The sequence below is a fragment of the Anolis sagrei genome, chromosome 3 (genome assembly GCF_037176765.1).
Source record: "Anolis sagrei isolate rAnoSag1 chromosome 3, rAnoSag1.mat, whole genome shotgun sequence".
NCBI lineage: Eukaryota > Metazoa > Chordata > Lepidosauria > Squamata > Dactyloidae > Anolis > Anolis sagrei.
Genome location: NC_090023.1, coordinates 97,882,436 through 97,904,385, shown reverse-complemented (window position 1 = coordinate 97,904,385; position 21,950 = coordinate 97,882,436). Strand labels below are relative to the sequence as shown.

Below are 21,950 nucleotides of genomic sequence, written 5' to 3'. Positions count from 1 at the left end.
ATAAGCTTACATCCAAGTGCTTAGATTTAGCAAGCAGTGTTAAGGGCTGAATTGTTAAGTTGAAAGACAAAGCTAATATAATGCAACTTTGTATATATTATATGTACTTGAAATGAATGGGGAAATGCCTGACTAGCATTCCTCCATGTTATTTTGCAGCAAAATGAGTAAAATAGACAAAGCTGTAAAAAAAGATGTGTTTTTATTTTAGCTTACATGTGATTTGGTCTAGATCCATGGAATATTCTTCCATGTGAAATTTTTGTGAGATGTGTAGTCAGCAGCATGAAAAGAGTTTCGAGCAGAGGAAGTTACTTTTGTTCTATAGCTGCAGTGGAAAATATTTCCACTGTTGACCTCAAACCAGGGTAACTTCACAATCTTCACTGGGTCCTGGTAGCTGTAGGGACTACCAACATTAGTGAAGGTAGAAACACTACTCAGTCATCTACTAGAGAGATTGAGAGCAACTTCTCATTTATAAAATATTTTATAATATTTTGTGTGTCAACATACAAACACTTCCCAAGAGTCTATTTTGACAGACAGCTCAGCAGTATGTCTTCTGAAAGTAATCTCTTACTCAGGTATATATTCCCTTAACAAGAAGAGCTCAGAAGTATTCAACACTCTGCAGTTTGAAACCTTCTCACTGGCTGTTCAAAATAGCTGGAGATTTGTGTCACTACCTGACCTGAATTTGTTAATTCAAAAAAACAAATAAAACAGAATTATTTGATTTAGAAGAATTATTTGTTACATCCACTTTTCCTCACAAGAAATGCAAATGTTCATGGTTTTCCTTCAACATTTTATTCTTACAACAGGGATAACAATATAAGATAGGGAAATAAGGAATGACTCAAGGCCAGCAACTGAGATGCCTGGCTAAGTAGCCATTTGAATCTAGTTTTCTTCAGAGCTAAACCCAAACCCTAAACAGTGTCAGCTTTCACCAATTAAAGCATCCCTTTTACAATAAATTTTCAACACAAACAGATTTTTTTAGGCTTTCCCATTTGATATAGCAAGGAACTGTATGCACCTCAATTCATTGTCAGATGAATGGAAGAAGAGAGCCAAAGTGGTGCAGTTGTTTGAACATTAGACGGAAACTCTATAGACCATGGTTCAGATTTCTACAGAGCAATGGAAACCTACTGGATGTCCTTGCCCAAGTCATACTCAGCCTCAGAAGATGCAAACACAAACCTACTTGGAACATACCTTGCCAAGAAAACCCCATGATAGGTTTGCCTTAAGGTTGACTTAAGTCAGAAATTGCTTGAAGGTGTACAACAAACACAACAGCATGAAAGAGACATCATGTTTGACATAGGATATAAAACAGTTGCATTGACAATCTATATCTGAACATTTATAGCATTGCTATCAGTTTCATCATCACACCAACAGAAAGGGAATGTTCCACAACATGGCTGAAGCCATGGCTTCCATATAATATTATATATATCAAACTGTTCTGGGACAGGAGTGAGTGTTTCTTGATGTTCTCTTATAGCTCTTTCAGCATGACTTAGAATGGTGTTAAACAGTGGCTCAGTTGTCGGTGACAAGGGATTGGCTTCAGAAGGGTCGCGCGAGAGATCAAAAAGCAAGGGAGGATTGTGATGGGTAATACCATCTCCAAAACATGGGCAGATTTTACTGTTATAACAGGCACCAGCACCCTCTGGATGAAATTTGGGAGACACATAATGAACTTTCCAGAGAGCACCACCTTAAGAGAGAATAAACAAAAGATGTAAGATTTCCTAAACAGCAGGTCTCTTTTATTTCCATTCCCTGTTGAAAGATTGTTTAAAAGAGTTAAACAGTACATGAGGCTTGGCCATAGCTGAAGCATTACTAGCTCCTGCAGAAGGAAGAAAGAATGGCTTTCTATGAGATGGGTCCAGGATTATGGTTCTAGAAATAATCTGGCAGTGCAGTCTTTGAGGTATTCAGCTGACATATTAGAATAAGTCTATCTTGTTGAAGAAACGTTAGTTAAAATGAGAGAAAGGAAATTCGAAACAAAAGTTTGAAGCTTGAGAAATTATCAGCTGGAATTCTGATGGATACACTGATAGTTTGAATATTCACAAGTTTGTATTAGGAGGTCAGCAGTATCTCCTTACACATTTGCGTTCACATTTGTCTACAGTAGACCAGTATATGTGTATAAAGAGTTCTGCCTTCCTTCACAGCCTGTGTTTGGCTGTGCAGTGCGCTGAGGCATTACCGGCAATTCTGTCCTAGGTTGCTGTGAGTTTTCCGGGCTGTATGGCCATGTTCCAGAAGCATTATCTTCTGCTCTGGAACATGGCCATACAGCCCAGAAAACTCACAGCAACCCAGTGATTCCAGCCATGAAAGCCTTTGACAAAACAATTCTTTCCTGGATTTAGTGGTCCATGCAGACTTGCCCTTAATGAAAGCTTATGCTACCAGCTTTTTTCTCTCAGTCTCTAAGATGCTACAAGGTCCGTTTTCATATTAGTGAATTGTATGTTTATGTATGAAAATTTGAGCCTCTTTATATTCTGTTTGCCATCCACAGGGTGGATTTTGTTTTTTCTTAGTTTTATAGGCAACAAAGTTACCTCTATAATGTTTTTTTAAAAATATCAATTTTAGCTGCAAGCAGAGCTACTACACATGAGAAAGAGGATTTGGGATTCACCATATGCCTGGAACACTCTTTCCGGGCATTTAACCTCTTTAACTCCAAGTAAAGCAACTGATTTGGATTCAATTGATGGATTTTCTCTCCTCCTATATCTACATTTGTTCACACCATAGGCTATTGTATTTGTATAGACTATCTGCTTTCTTCCACCAGAGGGGCCATATAACCCAATTGACCATGTTCAGGCTAAGCAAAATGTTTTCTTCACCGATATACATCAATGTGCTACAACATTTTGTACTCACTCTCTTTCTGGTACCAGCGCACTGCATGCAAGTATGCTCCACAATAGTGAAACATGAATTCATGCTCTGAGTGTTTCACTTTTCCCTGAAGTAAAGCTATCTGATTTTTGCCATCAATTACTCTAAGATGAAAGAGAAAATAAATTGAATAAAATACTTTATTGATGATCGCTAATACTTAAAATACAGTTAAGGAGAAAAAAATAAAATAGGATCTTTTTTCAGTTGTAGGAACTCCAGTGTGCTGAGAGATTTCACACACATGGAATAGGAATTGAACTATTGAATTGAATTGAACTATTGAAGACAATAGTTTTATACAAATGAAAGCACACATTATATCTATTCTGCAGGGACTAAAAATATTTCATTAACTTAAAGCCAATCATTGACATAGGACAACATTAGACATGAAAAGTCCCAAAGAGCTTCATCAACAGACATAGCTGCAATGACAAAGTCTGTCATTATAGTTACTTCTGCTGATGCCACCCCACGCCATATCTATCTCTTGCACCAAGCACTTCCACAATTGAAGAGGTTTGAGGCACTGCAGATCATGGTGCTGGGAAATGATGACCAGAGCACTCTTCCAGTCTCAAGATGCATTGAGATAAGCAGGCATTTGTCTCAACAATAATAGAAGAGTACAACATATTTGGACATTGGTGATCATACATGTGAATTCAAAGTTATAAGATCATAAGTGTAGTTAAAATTTAACAGGATACCAGGCAAAGATGCAGAAAAATTAGACTATGCTAGAAAGCCCATAGAATGGATTAGATGAGATGGACTTCGTTTACATTGTTGAAATTAAATATTTACTTTTACATCAATATTCTGTACCTGTCCTGTGGCACTGATGCCCCAGCTAAGTGCGCCACTGTGGGATAAATATCCATCAGACTTATGGGTTCATTAATGGCAATATTGTCAGGGATCATTCCTGGCCATCTGACTATTCCAGGCACACGGATTCCTCCTTCCCAGCCTCCCATGGCTTTCCCACCTGCATGGACAAAGCAAAATAAGACAGATACATCAGTCAGTTTAATCTCACAGTTCAGAATTTATGCCGATTAGCTGTTTAAGTCATATGAAAGACTTCCTGTTAACTCATTTTAGCAGAAAGCCACAGAACCTAAAGGCTACTTCCACATGCTTAATCCCTTGCTACATTAAAGGCCTTCACCGTGGGATTCCTGCTCTGCTATCATTGGCCACAGGTTCATGCTATCATTATCATTAGCTATCATGATATGTAACAGATTTCAGAGATCATAATGGCTATGTACTCTCACTTGTGATTGCAACACTATTCCCACAACTGTCAATGACCATGAAGCTTGTTTTAAAAACCAGTATTGGTGGTCTGTGCTTTTGATGAGGAGGACCCTGCAGGGGAAGTGGAAACCTGTCTCCTGCTAAAGAGTGAGGCTGCAATGAAGAGTTGTGACAGGATAGCACAGAAGTCCTTTCTCCTCCTTCTTGTAGCATCACTCACTGGCAGAAGAAGCAGGCAATATGACCTTGTAGTATCCTGCTTACAAGTAGCACATACTTTCCATATTTGTGGGGCTGTTTAGGGATGTTTCCGAGGTCATAAGGAGAAATAAAGTATAGTTACAACATTGTGACTATGCATTTGATGCAGGATCTCAGTCAATCCCCCTGATGGTGCAGTGGGTTAAACCGCTGAGGTGCTGAACTTTCTGACCGAAAGGTTGGTGGTTTGAATCCAGGGAGCAGGGTGAGCTCCCGCTGTTAGGTCTAGCTTCTGCTAACCTAGCAGTTCAGAAACATGCAAATGTGAGTAGATCAATAGGAATTGCTTTTGCAAGAAGGTAATGGCACTCCATGGAGTCATGCTGACCACATGACATAGGTGGTGTCTATGGACAATGCCATCTCTTTGGCTTATAAATGGAGATTTACACCCCACCCCCCCAGAGTCAGACATGACTAGACTTAATGTTGGGGAAAACCTTTACCTTCACCTTTACTCAGTCATCATTTTAATTCATAAACTTTGTTGAGTCCCAGTGTGGGGAAAAATATCCATGGTATTTATTTGCCCTTACAGATGGAACTGCCCTGGGCAGATAAAGGTGGTGGCAAAGAAAATTTTGGGCAGCTTGTGAACAGTGGAATAACACAGGGGATACAAAAGATTATATGGACAGAAGCACAGAGCTCTGTATGTTCAAGAGTTGGTAGGGTAAGGGAACAGTCTTCCAAAAGGCAGAATGCTGAACACAGTGGAGAGGGAGATGTGAGCCAGGAAAAGTGTGAGGAGGATGTGAGAATGAGACTGCTAATAACAATTTGTCTAAAAAGACTCATTCTTAACAGTTGTGGAATTTGTCTTGTAGAAAGATAAATAAGGAGAAGCTTTCATGAATACTGATTTCTTCATAATGAGGCTTAATTTCCATATGACCGGTGAATTGATTACACTCTAGTATCATCTAGTGTTCCTTTTTATTGTTAGATAATTATTCCTACAAAAATGGAAGGAGGAAAACTTATCTGCCTACTCTTGCAAAGGGACTGTTTTAGGAGATGCATGATCACTCAATAAAGCTTCTGTTACCCACTCCAAAGGAGTCCATGTCTTCATGAAACATGCAATTTCCATTTTCACCTTACTAGGGAAGATGGACAACTTGTGACAATGGGTTATACATACAGTAACATCAACATCGACAGTAATATTCTATATCAACTTAAGCTTCCTTATCAAAGAAAGCCCTTAACACACTAGAGTAACTCAAATAGAAGGTGCAAGTACACAGATAATTGGAGCAAATTATTGTACCTTTGTATATACTGTTCCAGCCACCACACTGAGTGCTCCCTTCTCTGAGCTCCAAAGATCCTCCATTGTCAGAAGCAAAGTAAACAAAAGTGTTGTCTCGTAAGCCATCTTTGTCAATGGCAGTAAGTATTTTTCCTACATAGGTAGGGATGGAAACATGGTTAGTTATATCCATGCAGAGTCTGTATTTGTAGAATTGAGTTTTGACAGTACAGGCAGTCCCCAACTTACAAATAAGATAGGTTCTGGAGTATTGTGTGGTTTCCGGACTGTATGGCTGTGTTCTAGTAGAATTTTCTCCTGATGTTTCAGAGGCATCTGTGGTTGGCATCTTCAGGAGATCGTGGATCCTTCTTCCATGTTGCATGAGTCAAGAAGGAGGATGAGAAGGGTGTGTGTGGAAAGTCCCTCTTGGTTCTCCTATCCTCCTTTGTGAATCATATGACATAGAAGAGGAAAGATGACCCCCAAACTAACTTAACCTAATTTGGGGGTGAAATCCATGTTAAGTGGCCTTCTCTGGGTTCAGCCTCATCAGTTTTGTAGTTTCCCACAGGCTGATCCAATCTCATATTCACTTAAATGGTCAGTGTAGATGGGGGCAAAAGTGAAGTGTCTCGTATACGATTACAAATGTTTATAGTGAAATTCTTTCAGAGAGATAAGGTATCTTTGAGATTTATGAATCTTTGTTTCCAAATGTTTGCAGATCAGGTGCTACAGTAAATATTATTCTTCCACAGACAAGACAAATGTATCAGGACATTGCTGTATTTGGTGCTGTATTACCTCTTTGTTTTTTGTTTTTTTTTTAATATCCAGGCAATATTTTTATTGTTCCAGACATTTTTCTGACAATTATCAATATTTACTATGGCATTGCATTCCCATCTCAATGCCTTTTTATTTGAAGACATATCAAAACAATATGTTACTTTATGTTTATTTCCTTCCTTCTCCCCTTCCTATCTTTCTCTCGTTTTTTTTTACAGGGCTATACAAATGCCATATTGCACTTAAACTCTACATTTTTAAAATAAATACACACATTAGAGAGGGAAATATTTTCTCTTCAAACATAGGACTTCAGAGAAATCATGCCTCTTTAATCAATCCAAGAAAAGCCCATCAACAGTGAGAAAAGTACAACTCCAGGAAGAAAAAAATGGGCTCCAAGAAAGGTATTACTTTGATTCAAATCAGTTGCTAATCCCAATCACCGTAGATTCACTGAATCAATGAGATGACTTTCTGGACAGCAATTGATTTAATCCACCTACTCCAGTTAAGACTAAAATTTGGACATTGGCATTATTTCCTGGATAAATATAACTAATTTTTTAAACAACTACTCACCCACCATCCAATCCATTTCCTCCACATTGTCTCCATATAAACCGTGCCTACTTTTTCCACGAAATAGCTCTGTAGTGTAGCATGGAGTGTGGACGTGTAAGAAAGAAACAAAGAGGAGGAATTGTCCTTGTTTGTTTCTGAAAATTAAAAAAAAACCTTCAACTCTTTAAAAATATAAAAATAATGAGATTCAAGGATGAGCACCTATTTTAATATGCTGACTACATATATGAATCAAACATTCATCATTCTGCTGTCTATTCATTTAGATTGAGGGATGGAAGGGATCCATGAATAGTGGCCCTTTCATATTATAATTATATCAATATTATTCTATTTTAACTGCCATTGTTCATTTCTATAGAATTTCAGAATTTGTAGGGATTTTAATAATACTGCCAGGTATGGAAGGAAAAGTACAGAATATACTAGTACAAATATGTACTAAAGATCTTGAAGAGACAAGTCAATATTAATTAGTGTCTGGAAAGCATACTCATGGTAATTTAAAATCTGATTCATACAGAAGGATGCTTGGGCTCACCTTAAGCACTAACTTGATAAAATGTTCTAAATCAGACCACTTCTATCAAATGCACAAAGCTTACTTGCATATGAATTATATAATTTGATTAGTTACCTTTCAATAAATGAGATAGCCTCCTTCAATATCTTGAAGGTTACATTCTCGACTTTTATTGGTTGTTCAACAACAATGTGTTCCTTCATCAGGATACAGTCCCAATATCTTGAAAATCCATAACAAGAAAACCAGGTGATAAAAAACAAAATGTCACACACAGCAACAAAGGCAATTGCTTTCCATTTCAGAGAGGTCATGCCAGAAATGTTCCCCAGCAAAAGAGTGAACACCAAGAGAGAAATCAGTTGTGTATAAGACCAACACGAAGCTCGTAATTGTTTACTTATCTCGGGATCCTTGCCAGACTGACATTCATTCAGAAATGTTAAAGGTGTGCCATAGAAGTAATCAAAGCCATGATTTAAAGGATGATGGCAATGATCATTGCGGGATTTGCAGCTCACACCCTGGTGCCATTTTCCTGAAAAAATAAAATTTGATATAATTCAACCTATCATCACTTCAAAAGTGATGTATGCCTAGAAACAGGGAAGAAAAACAAAATTTCAAAATAAATATATTTTCGATTTCTGGTTTGTAATGGATATGCATGTTTTGAGGTTGATAGAACAACTTTTGCCCCCTTATCTCACTGGGGCTTTAACACAGACAGCTCAATTCTTCTGTCATGAGTAAAATTCTGTGAAATGTAGTTTAGGGTGGGGCCTTTTGAATACTCTGATACAGAGGTCCTTGCCTTCCCAAACTATATTTCCCAGAATTCTGCTCACACCAAAAGAACGGGGCTGCCTACATTAAAGACCCAGTGTGATAAGCTGTTGGAATGAAGTACCTTATGTCTGTCGCTAGTGATACAGAGAATTGAATACAAGAGCACCAATGCTGAAAACACACTGATAGCCACCTTGAACCTTACTGAATGTATTTATAAAATGAAACAGAATGATTAAAAGAGGTGCACAAAAGGCAAGATTTATGGTGGTTCTGCCTTAATGGGGGTGGGGGAGAAAATCAGCAGGCAGAACCTCAGCATTTGATACATAAGGCTGTTTTACTGCATAACAAATATTCAGGGATTGGTCTATTGGGAGCATGGGTGATATTAACTCTCAATAAATCAAGATGTGATGAATTTGTGAGTGTACCATATGGCTCTACTGTAGAACTGGACTTCAGTGACTCAAATGTGGTATGTGCCATAGAAACCAGGATATCTTGGAACCCTCACAAATCCAGTTGTTAGTCCCACCCGATCTGTATTGGTGGCCCAATACTGCGTATGTTTTTTGTATGTATTCTTAATTTTAATTTTTATATGCTTAAGTGAATTGTATTTTTAACATTGTATATTTTAACATGTTGTAAACCGCAATGAGTCACCGCACAGGCTGAGATATTAGCGGTATACAAGCATACCAAATAAATAAATAAATAAATAAATACTAAATCATTGGACAGTCAACACTAACATACATTCCACTAAGTCAGTCTACTCTAAATGGCACTAGCAATTGGATTTATTTAGGTTACAAGACTTACTTCTGTTTACACATGTAGTAGAGGGCAAGGTGGTGTGTGTAGTGATTTGATTTGTTGTTGTATGATATTTTCAACTTAAGATGATGCTAATGTGAAACTATTACAAGTTGGGTTTTTGTTGTTGTTGCATGATCTGTTTAGAGAACTTTTGTCTTTGAGGCTGACAGAGTATGATGACCAAGGTCGCCCAGTGAGTTTACATAGCTGATCAAGGAGTCCAACATTAAAATCACTTCTCAACACTGGTTTTCTGAACAATGAGTACTTTGGAAAACTAGAGTTTAACTCCCTGCTTGGCCATGGAACACAGTAGGTAACCCCCTGGACAAGTCACGGTTTCTCAACCTCAAAGGAAGATAATGGCAAACCTCATCTGAATACATTTTAAGACATGATATGTTCATGTCAGTGTTACTCTAAGTCAGAAATCACTTACTTTTTGATGAATCATCTCTATAGAAGATCATCTTGTAAAATAGGTGGATCTGAAACTTCAGGTCAGACTCTATAGTTTTGCAATGTCTATGATGAATAGTGAATCACATCCACATACTGTACCTATAAGACCAGTTGTATAGCCTTGCTGCTGTAGTAACTTAGCAAATGTTGTTTCATTTGGAGGGAGACCACCTGAACTCCCAGTTCGGATGAAGACTTGGGGCTCAGTTCTGGCTGACATGCCTAAAATTCAACAGGGGTAGAAAAATTAAATTTGTCTCAATATAATCTGCTCTTAGAACTTCATCACATGCCACCTTCTCATTGTCTTCTCACTGTTTCTCTTTACTGTTGAAATGAGGTACCACAGAGGCCATCACATGATGCAGGGCCACTTCTGGCAGAGCAACAGAGAGCCAGAGCAACAGAGAGCCATTTTCAGGAGCCAGATGCTACCTGACTCCCAACTGCAGAAGATGGAGAGAATATGGAGAGAAGCGGGGAAAATCAGGGAAAAGATGTGGGATGGCTGCCATCCTTGAAGATGGAAAGGCATGGAACCTCAACAGTAAGAAATGAAAGAAGATGGTTCTCTCTGCTTTCTCCAGTTTTCCCTCACTTTCATGTGATGAGGTCCACATCTTTCCTGATGCGAGAAGTGAGTGAAAGGAAATATTTTGATCTTGTGAAGTTATCAATTAAGTTGTATGAATATTGGTTTGCCTCAGTAGATGGGCAAACTGGAAGATATGTGTTGTACTTGCTGGCTGAGTTCACAAGGAGAGGGAGAGCTGGAGCTTAACAGAACTCCAGGCAGAGATACAATAGCTGTATGAAGTGTCTTTCCATATAGGCTCCAAGATCTGTTTGTGTGTGGGCACTGTTGACTCGGTCTCCACAATCTATCATCTCACAGACTTTGGAATGCACAAAAGACCTACCACACTTCTCTTGTTGCTTAGTGATATGCACAGCAATCATAGGCCATTTACTTTGTGTAGACTCTTCATGGATTTAGTGCATAAGGTGTCCCTCACCTTTTTCTCTTGAATGTCAGCAGAACTGTAACATGGATTAATTCACCCAGGAACTACATCAGGGTGATGACAAAGTAATAGACTAAATGTATTCCCACACACTCTAGTCAGCTCTCATTTTCTTCATTCATTCTTCACCAACAAATTATGCTGATGAAATTATGCACTATCACCATCACACATAAAACCAAAATATTGTCCTGATCTCTCATGTGCCAAAGAAGACTTCAGTATGCAGTTGGTTCCCTAGTGGGTTTAAAGAAGGTGCCAACCCAACCCTCCCAATCCCCAAAGTTGCCTAGCCCAATGTACTTCAAAGTGGGTCATGTTTATGACTAAGCTGTGAGCCCAGTGCAGCTTTCCCTCTTTATGCATTAGGATGGAATTCTGAATTTTCCTCAAGCCACGTGCCCATGTATACTGGTGTCACCAGAGGTGTGTGGACTGCACTGAGTGATACTTTCAGAGAGGATTACAGCAATCATGAAGGTGGGGAGAGTTCAATGCAAAAGTTCTCCACCACAGAGAAAAGGTCAAACCCAGCAAGGAGACCCTCAAAGCTGTATGGATGGCAGGATCCAGCTGGCCTCCCTGCTCTCTTGTAGGCTGGCCATGCTCCATTGCTGCTGTTCCTGTTAACAGTCTGGCTACAATCCTTGGGCAACAGCAGAAGAGAGCCAGTGTGGGAGGAACTGGGCACTGAAGCAAGGACAGTAATGTGTGTGTGTACGTGTTTGTGTCTGACCATACATGTGTGTTCACAATCCCAGAATATAGGAGGGATGGGGCTACAGATATTTTGAAATTGAGCCCCTTTCCCTAAGTATACCTGCCTAGGAACTGAGATCTGCAGGTGGGCATGACTCATCTGTGTCTCGTCTGGTACAGGAGGAAATCTGTGAAGGTGACACCATGACTTACAGACATGGGTGACATTAACCTGTCACTGGCCATGCATTTTTAAAAATGAAGAATTTCACCCAAGGTAAATATTTGAGGGATGGAATACTTGTCTATAAGAAGACCCATTCCCATACTTTTTATAAACAACCAAATACCCTGAAATGAAATTAGGAGTGAGCAGTTCTGTTGGATTTTGTTAGAAGCCAGAAAAATGTTTCAAGAGGGACCCATAATTGATGGGAAGTAGGGTGAAGCTGACCATCCCAGCACCCTCTATTAATGCTCGCCCTTGGTGAGCATGTAGATAAATCATTGAAGATGCTGCAAACCTGATCTGATGGGATATCTGCCAGTCAGAAAAGCTGCTCTGCTTGGGGTACAAAGTGGAGCTGCTGCAATGTGCTGAGTAAGTTTTGCTCCTTCCTTTGCAAGCTGGTCAATATTAGGGGTCCTAAAAAAGGAAGTAATAACTTCTGATTTCGTAGTATATTCTTCTCTTCAAGATAATAGCAAAGAAAGAACAACTAAAGCAATATGAAATTATATAAAATAGATTTATATAAAAATCAGTTAATAATACTGTACAAAAATTCAATTTTCTTAATAAACAAAGAAAGGCCTTGCATCTCCTGCCAGAGTACTATAATAATACTGTGGGACATGATTAGCCTATAAACAACATTGCTGTGAGGAATGCATAACTCCACAGTGGACAAACTCATAGAAATTTGAGTAAAACTTTCCCAAGTCATCCTTACGAGGAACAACTTATTTATTTATAGTATTTATATTCTGCCCTTTTCATCCCAAAGGGGGACTTGGAGCGGATCACAGAACACATAAATATTAAACATTAAATGCTGATTATATAATGACAAGACAGACAACTCAGCTACCCTGAGTCCCTCCTCGGAGGTTGAGAAGAATGGGGTATAAATGGTCTAAATAAATTATACATAGATAGAGGTATATATAAGCTTTCCAATCTTTGGCGTCTTGGAGGCTGTGCTCGGTTCCAGTCATCGGGGGTGTGTGTGTGTGTTAAGGGGTGTGCTGTCACTCCATTTTCCCTGCCAAAAAGCTTTTTTGTTCATAAGCTTCCTCCTTTTCATTGAATCACTGGCATTTTTCTGGCATTCCTTATGGGGTGCATGAATGCCTCCTTGCTTTAACGAGGTACCTGTTTATCTACTCACATTGCTGCTTTCGATCTGCTAGGTGGGCAGTGAGCTGGGCTGACAGCCAGGAGCTCACTCTGACCCAGGCTTCGAACGGTCAACCTTTCAGTCGGCAAGATTTACTGCAGCTGGTGGTTAACCTGCTGTGTATAGCTGGCTTTCAGCTATAACATGAGGAAATTACTAAGAGTTGATACATCAACTATATTTAAATATGTGAAGGAATGTCATATAGAAGAAGGAGCAAGCTTGTGTTCTGCTGCTCCAGAGATTAGAGCATGAAACCATGAATTTAAGAAAAGAGATTTCATTTAAATTTCAGGAAGAACCTCTTTTTCATGTAATAGATGTTTAACAGTGGAATAGATGTGGGGAACTCGCCATCTTTAAACAGCTTTGATGGACATCTTTCAAAGGGACTTTGAAAGATGTGTATTCCTGTATAGCAGTGGATTGGGCTAGTGTACTCTTATCTGCTAGATAGCACGTCTGGCAGGGACGAGAGACAGGGACTTCTCTGTGGTGGCCCCTCGGCTGTGGAACTCCCTGCCTAGGGATATTAGATCAGCCACCTCCCTCCTGACCTTCCAAAAAAGAGTAAAAACTTGGCTCTTCGAGCAAGCATTCGGAATCCCGGAATAAATAGACAAACTATAGTTGGAAAATCACCCAGGAACGGCCAAGACAATGTAATGGATGAGGATTTGAACGAGAGGACATAGTTCTTTTAAAATTGTTATTATGCATTGTCTTTAATGTTTAATTGCACTTAATGTTTTTGCTTTATCAATGTATGTATTTTTACGGCATTGAATTGTGACGACTGTGTATGCCGCCCTGAGTCGCCTTCGGGCTGATCTGGGGGGGATAGAAATAACGTAAATAATAAATAAATAAATAAATAGCCTTTGTGGGCCTTGCGAATTCAAAGATTTGGTGATTCTATGAACATCTGGCAGCTATCTTATAATCATAGGAAGATGATATATAAATCCCAATTCAGAGGAAAAAGATAAGCAGGGAATTTAGTGATGACATTAACACAGTTTGGGTAAGGACTGCTACTCATATACATGTCCAGACCAAAGGGGAAAATATTTCTCATCAAGCCCAGCTTTCAATTCCTTCTAGAAAATAACCAATCAAGTTAATCTTTCAAAACACGTCCTGAGTAACAACACAGTCTTATGCCACTACAGCAATAGTCCCATACAGTATTCCCAACACCCACTTCTCTCTAAACCTTGAACCACCTGTTGACTATGTTTGTACTAATTGCTTTATTTCCGTGGTTTCTTTCAAAGTATAATGGGGATGTGTGTGTGTGAATGCATGGCTATTTTATTTTGAATTTCTGTGACATCTGCTTCCTTCAGTAACTTTTGCAAATGTTCTTATTAGGGCTGGGCAACCACGGAAAAATTTGTTTCTAAACTCGATTCGTTTTTTGGGCTTTTTTGCGTTTCGATATTTAAAAGAATTCCGAAATTTTTCTTTAAAAAAGTTCGATATTTACGAAATTTCGTAAATTACGAAACAATTACGATACGATTTCGAAACGAATACGAATTGATTCGTTAATGGCGGACGCGACCGTGCAATACTCTAAAAAACCTCCATATGGGACAGGGGGAACTTTTGAAGCTTCCCTCTCCCTCTGCTGTTGACTGTTGGAGTGATATTTATAATTTTTTTTCACTGATTAAACAAACAACAGCTATAAAACTTGCCCCAGACATGCGGAAATAATAACGAAACGATTTCGAAACGATTTTGAAACGAATACGAAACGAATATGAAGCAATTATGAAACGAATTGAAAAATTCGTTTCATTTTTTAGATGCTCCTGAATGATTCAAAATCGCTTCGTTATAAAAAAAATAACGAATTTTTAACGAATTACGAAATTACGAAACGAAACCGCCCAGCCCTAGTTCTTATGTGGATGCATTTCCTTACTTCCTCCTTTGGAATGATAGGATAGCCCCAACTTCTATTTAAGATTAGACTTACCTGATAGTATCATTTCCAAAGCATCCTAAATCACCATACCCAAGATCATCCACCATTATCAACAAAATATTGGGTTTCAAGACACTCAATCCATATGTTTGAAGAAAGAAGGAAACTAGCACAGTAGCTAGACTGCATCTAGAGGAACAGCATTAAACCATTTAGATAAGAAATTCCTAAAACCAGATTATCTAAAAATTAGGCTTTTTTGCATAAGGTCCCAAGATCAGTAGAAGTAAATAACAAAAAAAGTTAATCAGGAACTATGGACAGTATTTGTCAATAATACTACATGATATTACATTTAATTAACTAGTGAATTTATTTAGTATAACTTCTTATGAAAATTATCTTCTGTCATTGTCCCAAGATTTCTTGGGAATAGTATCTCCTCTTATTAGAAATACTCATGTTTCTTTTGGGCAGTCTTTTAAATTTGACTATGAAATACCCATCCAGGATACTCTTATTTTCAGGCACAAATAAATAAATCAATTGCCACCAATAAACACTACATACCAAATTTGTTTATAAGTTAACCTATAATTTAAGATTAGCTAAAGGAGAACAGAAAGCAGATCTATTTGATAAAGTTTGGAAACCATTTATTAGTTTCATGTGTAAAAGCAATTGTGAATTTAAACCACCAAATATCCAAGAAAGATTGTGGTCGTGTAATTTATGAATACATTACAATAGTTATATGCAATGGATAAAATTAGAATATATAGAAGTATTAGAATCAACAGTGCTGTATTTTTATAATGTTATCTGAGTAATGGGAGGGTTGGGGAGTATAGATTTGGGAATTAAAGGTGAGATAAAACATTTATTAGTATTGTGTTTCAAATGTTTAAAGTATGTACAATGGAGTGTTGCTTATTCAACATAAATGGGATGGCAGAATGCTGGATAAGCAAAAATGTTGTATACTAATGAGGGATTAAGAAAAAACCTATTAAACACCAAATTACATTATGATTTCACAAATTAAGCACCAAAACATCATATTTTACTACAAATTGACAGAAAAAGCAGTTCAATACACAGTGACGTTATGTAATAATTTCTGTATTTACGAATTTAGCACCAAAACATCACAATGTATTGAAACAGCTGCAGACCTGGGCAGGAGGCAGACTGCATTGGAAAACACAGAATGTTGGATGAGCGAAGGTTGGATAAGCGACACTCTACTGTATTTAATAAAATAAAATAAATAATACATAAATAATACATAATGGTAATTAACTGGTAAGGATAGGATGTTCCCTTGAAGATGTGAAATTGTTGTTTGGAAATTACCATCACCATCATTATTTAATTTACTCAGAAAAGGAAAGCGGTATTTGCATGCTATCAGAAAACCCATACAAAGTCATAGTTTCACTGTAAATTATTCCGTGGTCGGTAAGGATAGAGATGTGCATATGATAGTCCGTCACATTGGCCATAATTAACCATCTCACAGCACCAGTTCTCTTTCAAGTGAGCCAGAGCTTGAATTACTGCAGAAACCATAATCATATGTGCAAAAATAATCCCCATTAGAGTTCAGCTTTTCATGCTAAAGCCAAGATGATAAAGGTACCATCTATAGGTTGCAGGTGGCATGTATGGCACATGAGCCCACTAAGAATCTGTTTGCAACTCCTGACAATTCTAGAACTCCATTCATCATTTGGGCAGCTGAATGACTCCATGTCACCACACAAAAAAGTTGCCAAAATGTGATGGTTTTTATTCTCTTGCCCACCACAAAACCCAGATACTATGGGAAAAACTGTATCGGGGGGAAAAAACTGTTTGACTTTTGATAAGTTCTAGAACCAGAAGTGCCATGATGTCACCAGCAGCTGTTTCAGAGGTGATATCAGAGAGGAACTCAGATAAAAAATCCTTAATCATTTATAAGGAGAGCACTCAATTGCTCCTTCAGAAAAAGCCCAGTGCCTCTTTAGTGTAGGACTGAGATCCCCCCTTTGTATGCTGAAAAAAAATGCTCACTCTTACTCATTGCTTCCCATTTACCACAAAAAAATGGGGGAACTAAGGGTGAACGAGAGAGCATTTTAATAATTTTAGGATTTACCTGCACAGCACACTCATTCATTCATAAGGCAGAAGCAACTTCTAACAACTGACAGCAACTTCTAACAAGCTATAATTGGTCAGCACTTAAAAGAACTGCCAATATATGCCTTGAGAAATAAACTCTTTCTTACCTGGAAGGCCCACACTTCAACCTATTGAGCATCATTGGCAATTCGTTGTTTAAAAGTAACAGCCTTCAAGTTTTGCCTACATTTTTGAAAGCTCTCTGTTTTTATATAAATTTAGTGACAATGCTTTAGTTAAAAATTGACAGGAAATCTTGAACCCATCGTACAAAGTCCTTCCTTTGAATCCTGCTGTACTAATCATGTTACATCATCTATTCAACTGACTTTCCCCTGTTTCTCTTGCTGTTTTATTCAATCACTTCAAGAACTGCTTCAGTTCAAACCACATGTTATGTTAAACATGTATTGTGCAGTGTAAGCCTTTTATACTCAATAATAACAATAATAATAATAATAATAATAATAATAATAATAATAATAATACTTTATTTATACCCCGCCACCATCTCCCCGGTGGGGACTCAGAGTGGCTTACATGGGGCCGAGCCCAGACAACATTACAATGAAATAAAACAAAAACATAAACGACAATCAACATAATCATCAAAATTACATAAAAAGAAAGGAAAAGAACAACAACATTCCAATAACACCATCACGATAACAGTGGGTGGGCCGCATGTACAGGATAAAATAGTTTAAAAGCTCTAATGAGATGAAATAGGAGCAAGTTATTTGAAGGAATAAGATGCAGACTCTTCCATTTCTGCATCAGTAACCCTTCCACTGATCTGTTTTCTACTTTAAAAACCTCACTGCAACCAATGGACGAACTCAGAGGATGCTCACCAATGCTTCCTCTTCATCCTGGAAAGAAGTGACGAGCGGAGTGCCGCAGGGTTCCGTCCTGGGCCCGGTCCTGTTCAACATCTTCATTAATGACTTAGATGAAGGGTTAGAAGGCAGGATCATCAAGTTTGCAGACGACACCAAATTGGGAGGGATAGCCAACACTCCAGAGGACAGGAGCAGGATTCAAAACGATCTTGACAGATTAGAGAGATGGGCCAAAACTAACAGAATGAAGTTTAACGGGGACAAATGCAAGATACTCCACTTTGGCAGGAAAAACGAAATGCAAAGATACAGAATGGGTGACGCCTGGCTCGAGAGCAGTACGTGTGAAAAAGATCTTGGAGTCCTCGTGGACAACAAGTTAAACATGAGCCAACAATGTGATGTGGTGGCAAAAAAAGCTAATGGGATTTTGGCCTGCATTAATATGAGCATAGTGTCTAGATCTAGGGAAGTAATGCTACCCCTCTATTCTGCTTTGGTTAGACCACACCTGGAATATTGTGTCCAATTCTGGGCACCACAATTCAAGAGAGATATTGACAAGCTGAAATGTATCCAGAGGAGGGCGACTAAAATGATCAAGGGTCTGGAGAACAAGCCCTATGAGGAGCGGCTTAAGGAGCTGGGCATGTTTAGCCTGAAGAAGAGAAGGCTGAGAGGAGATATGATAGCCATGTATAAATATGTGAGAGGAAGCCACAGGGAGGAGGGAGTGAGCTTGTTTTCTGCTTCCTTGGAGACTAGGACGTGAAACAATGGCTTCAAACTACAAGAGAGGAGATTCCATCTGAACATGAGGAAAAACTTCCTGACTGTGAGAGCCGTTCAGCAGTGGAACTCTCTGCCCCGGAGTGTGGTGGAGGCTCCTTCTTTGGAAGCTTTTAAACAGGGGCTGGATAGCCATCTGTCAGGGGTGATTTAAATGCAATATTCCGGCTTCTTGGCAGGGGGTTGGACTGGATGGCCCAGGAGGTCTCTTCCAACTCTTTGATTCTATGATTCTCATTCTTTTAAAATTCCAATGTGTGGTATCCCCAAATTTTAAATAAAACTTAGGTAGGGAAGGGTTTGGAATTTTGTCCTACTGGTAGCAATCTGAATTGCTAGAGATAAACAAAAAAACTGTGACTTGTCTTGTGCTGCATACTGACCATTTAACATAGTGTTTAGCAAATGGGCTACTTGTTCTTGAGGCTAATTGAATTATAATTGCTGTAATTATTTATCATTGTTGTTGTTAACTTTTATACTTTTAATAGTAATCAAAAGTGGTTCCTATCCCATCCCCATTTACCTAGATTTTATCCTGGAATATTTTCCCCTTCTTTTTATTTTATTTTTATTTTTATTTTTTTAAATTTTACACATCTTAATTTTTCTCTTTCTTTCTTTTTTTCTTTTTTTTTCTTCAATCCAACCCCCCCCCCCCCCATGTTTATTGTAGAAAAAAATCCCTCAATAAAAATTTATTTTTAAAAAATGGTTGGTGACAAGGCATTGGCTTTCAAAAGTTGCAAAAGCAAGGGAGGTTTGTTACGTTGTCCTCTAAAATGGTGGTGTTCTTCCATAAATAATGAGTTTGACAAGTCACAAACTTGATGTTTCTGTGATCACCTTCTTAGGTGCATCCACACTGTAGAGTTAATACAGTTTGACACCACTTTACCTGCCTTGGCTCAATGCTATGGAATCATGGGATATGTAAATTTGATGAGGCACCAACACTCTTTGGGAGAGAATGCTAAAGACCTACAACTCCTACGATTCCACAGAACTGAGTCATGGTATTACACTGTATTAATTCTAAAGTTTAGATTAAGTTTTAGAAAGAACAAACTAATCACATGCAGTGCTAAGATTGAATATACTTCTTCTCTTTACCTCTCTAGCCAGTGGCTGGATCTACACTGCCATATAATGAAGCTTGACCTGCATTATATAATCAGTTTGGTGTTTGAACAGAATTGAACTGTATTTGGCAGAGTGGATGAGGCCTTTGTCTAAGACAGGGGTCCTCAAACGTTTTAAGCAGAGGGCCGATGCACAGTATTTCAGACTGCTGGGGGGGGGGGGAATATAGTTTTTTGGGGAAAACAGACAAATCCCTATGCACACTGCATACTTCTTATTTGTGGTGCCAAAAAGGAGTCTAGACTCATATACTCCAATTCAATGCAGTTTAAACTGCCTTATATGGCAGTGTAGATGGGGCCTTGCACAATATAATCATGGAAACATACAATTTTTACGGTTCATTCCCGAAGTAGTTTTTAATAAGAAAGCAGTCCAGCTGTAGAGACTGAACCATATTAAATGGTTCATGCTAACAGAGTATTATCTGTTGACAAAATTTATAAATCTGGTCTAGAGCTAATATTTTATAGGCATTCTCTGGCGTGCAGATTAAACAGTAATGGAGGGAACATATTGTTTTAGTATATCTCGGAATTAAGGTTTTTATATGAGCTGAAGAGAAACCACAATATCTCAGAATTACAAAGAAACCCACATAGGAATGAATAAAATGTTGCTAGAAAATAGGCTGGTACAATAAAAACATATATTTTTGAAAAACCCTCTGAATTACAGCAATGAATACTGAACCCTCCCAATACACTTATCCTATCCAAAGGAAACCATATATATGTTTCCTTGCTCTCTTTCAGAATTGTTTTCAAGGTTGATACACACACATACTTATCTAGTGGTTTCATTCTCAAAGCATCCAAATTATCACTCCCAAGATCATCTATCATGTTCATTAAAATGTTAGGCCTTGACATGTTCAGTTGATAGGCTTGAAGAAATAAGAAAGAATCTAGCTAAATAGCTAGGCTATATCTAGATGAACATGAGAAAAATCTATCTGGATCAGAGCATACTTTGTGTGCAAAAGGTATGAATCTCAATTATTAATATTTTTAGTTAGTGTCTTGAAATAATCTGAAACCCCAGAGAGTGATATTGGACAATACTCTGCAAGACTGACCAGTCCTAAACCCATGTAATGCTTTCTCTTAATATTTTCCTATGCTGAAGATTTCTTAGGATTGTCAACCTCTTTCCCAACAAACACTCACCTCCTGCTTGGGCATTACCAGGTTCAAAGACAATTAGGAGTATTAATAAGTCAACAAGAATTTTGCACAATTTTCTCCTAGTATTTGAAAATCCTGAAATGTAGCAGAAAAAAATGAACTTTTTTTTTTGCACACATAAAAATGTTTCTGTGCAGAGAATGAATTTTGGGTGCAGAAAAACTATTTTTCTCTACAGAACAATTCAGTTACAACATTTGGGATTATATAATATGGGAAAACTATTGCAGAGGATTTGCTTGCTCTCACAGGGCAGAAGGAACTGCCATAATTACTCACCCTAACATTATCCATATTCATGAAACAAAAACTTCTTTAGTGAGACCATATTTGGGAAAGTCTTGTATTCGTTGCTACCTAATAAGAAACATCAGTGATTGTCTTCAAAATTATTTTTCAGGAGTACTCTTGTGGAAGGTTTTTCCCTTACCTGGAGATCCCATTGTTCCACTTGTTAAGCATCACTAATCTTTTAAATGGTAGGAAATAAAAGAGAGGAACAACTTTTGTCCTTCACTGTTTGTGCAATATCTTGACAAGTGCATCATTGGGCTTAGTACTAATCTTGCTGTAGAACATTGCAACATTAAACTTTGAATAGAATACTATAAATTCCATTCTCAGAAATCTTACAAATCTCTAGTTATTTCTTTTGTTCATGGCATATACTATCCTAGCTTCTCTAACACTTTTACTGGCTTTGATACCTATCAACCCAAGGAACATATTTCAGTGTTGCAAAGGTTGGTGAGCTATTGATTCTTGAAGGATCAAATGTTCTTGGTTATGCTTCTTAATGATTAACTTGCTGTCTTTAGTTGACAGCTCCATCGCCTTTTCACACTGTTCTTTAAGACAGTTGGGAAAGCACGTTTCTTGGTTTTTTTCCTATGTTTTGAAGTAACAATCTATAAGAAGAAAAACAAACCAAGACCAATTTTCTCTCCCCTCTCCAAACATGGGACTAGCATTATAAAGTCCCTGTAACCCGTGAAAGCTAATGTGACTTTTGTTATTTCTCAAAGTGCCAAAGGATTTATTTCT

The 21,950-nt window shown here is 38.1% G+C and overlaps 1 protein-coding gene across 2 annotated transcripts; it reads right to left on the bottom strand.

Annotated features, from left to right (window-relative positions):
• Positions 1–1,359: 1,359 nt before the first annotated feature.
• LOC132771644 (arylsulfatase H-like) lies at positions 1,360–17,178 on the bottom strand. Of its 2 annotated transcripts, XM_060769881.2 has the most exons (10): positions 17,053–17,178; positions 14,828–14,965; positions 11,965–12,086; positions 9,816–9,938; positions 7,755–8,178; positions 7,115–7,251; positions 5,759–5,893; positions 3,787–3,949; positions 2,938–3,059; positions 1,360–1,741 (listed from the first exon to the last, which is right to left on the bottom strand). In XM_060769881.2, the coding sequence occupies exons 1-10, from the start codon at positions 17,085–17,087 to the stop codon at positions 1,365–1,367; spliced, it is 1,776 nt and encodes a 591-aa protein (XP_060625864.2). In that variant the 5' UTR covers positions 17,088–17,178; the 3' UTR covers positions 1,360–1,364. The 2 variants fall into 2 exon arrangements, with proteins under 2 accessions (XP_060625864.2, XP_060625865.2); XM_060769882.2 differs by lacking the exons at positions 11,965–12,086; positions 17,053–17,178 and having other exon boundaries at positions 14,828–14,942.
• Between the last annotated feature and the right edge of the window lie 4,772 nt (positions 17,179–21,950).

Bases quoted from the DNA above. Each gene is read 5' to 3' on its own strand.
- LOC132771644 (XM_060769881.2), bottom strand. From the start codon at position 17,087: ATGATGCTCAATAGGTTGAAGTGTGGGCCTTCCAG. The intron at 3,950-5,758 runs GTACAATAATTT...TTGTCCATGCAG, and splicing joins CTGGAACAGTATATACAAAG to GTGGGAAAGCCATGGGAGGC. The intron at 1,742-2,937 runs GTGAGTACAAAA...TTCTCTCTTAAG, and splicing joins GCGCTGGTACCAGAAAGAGA to GTGGTGCTCTCTGGAAAGTT.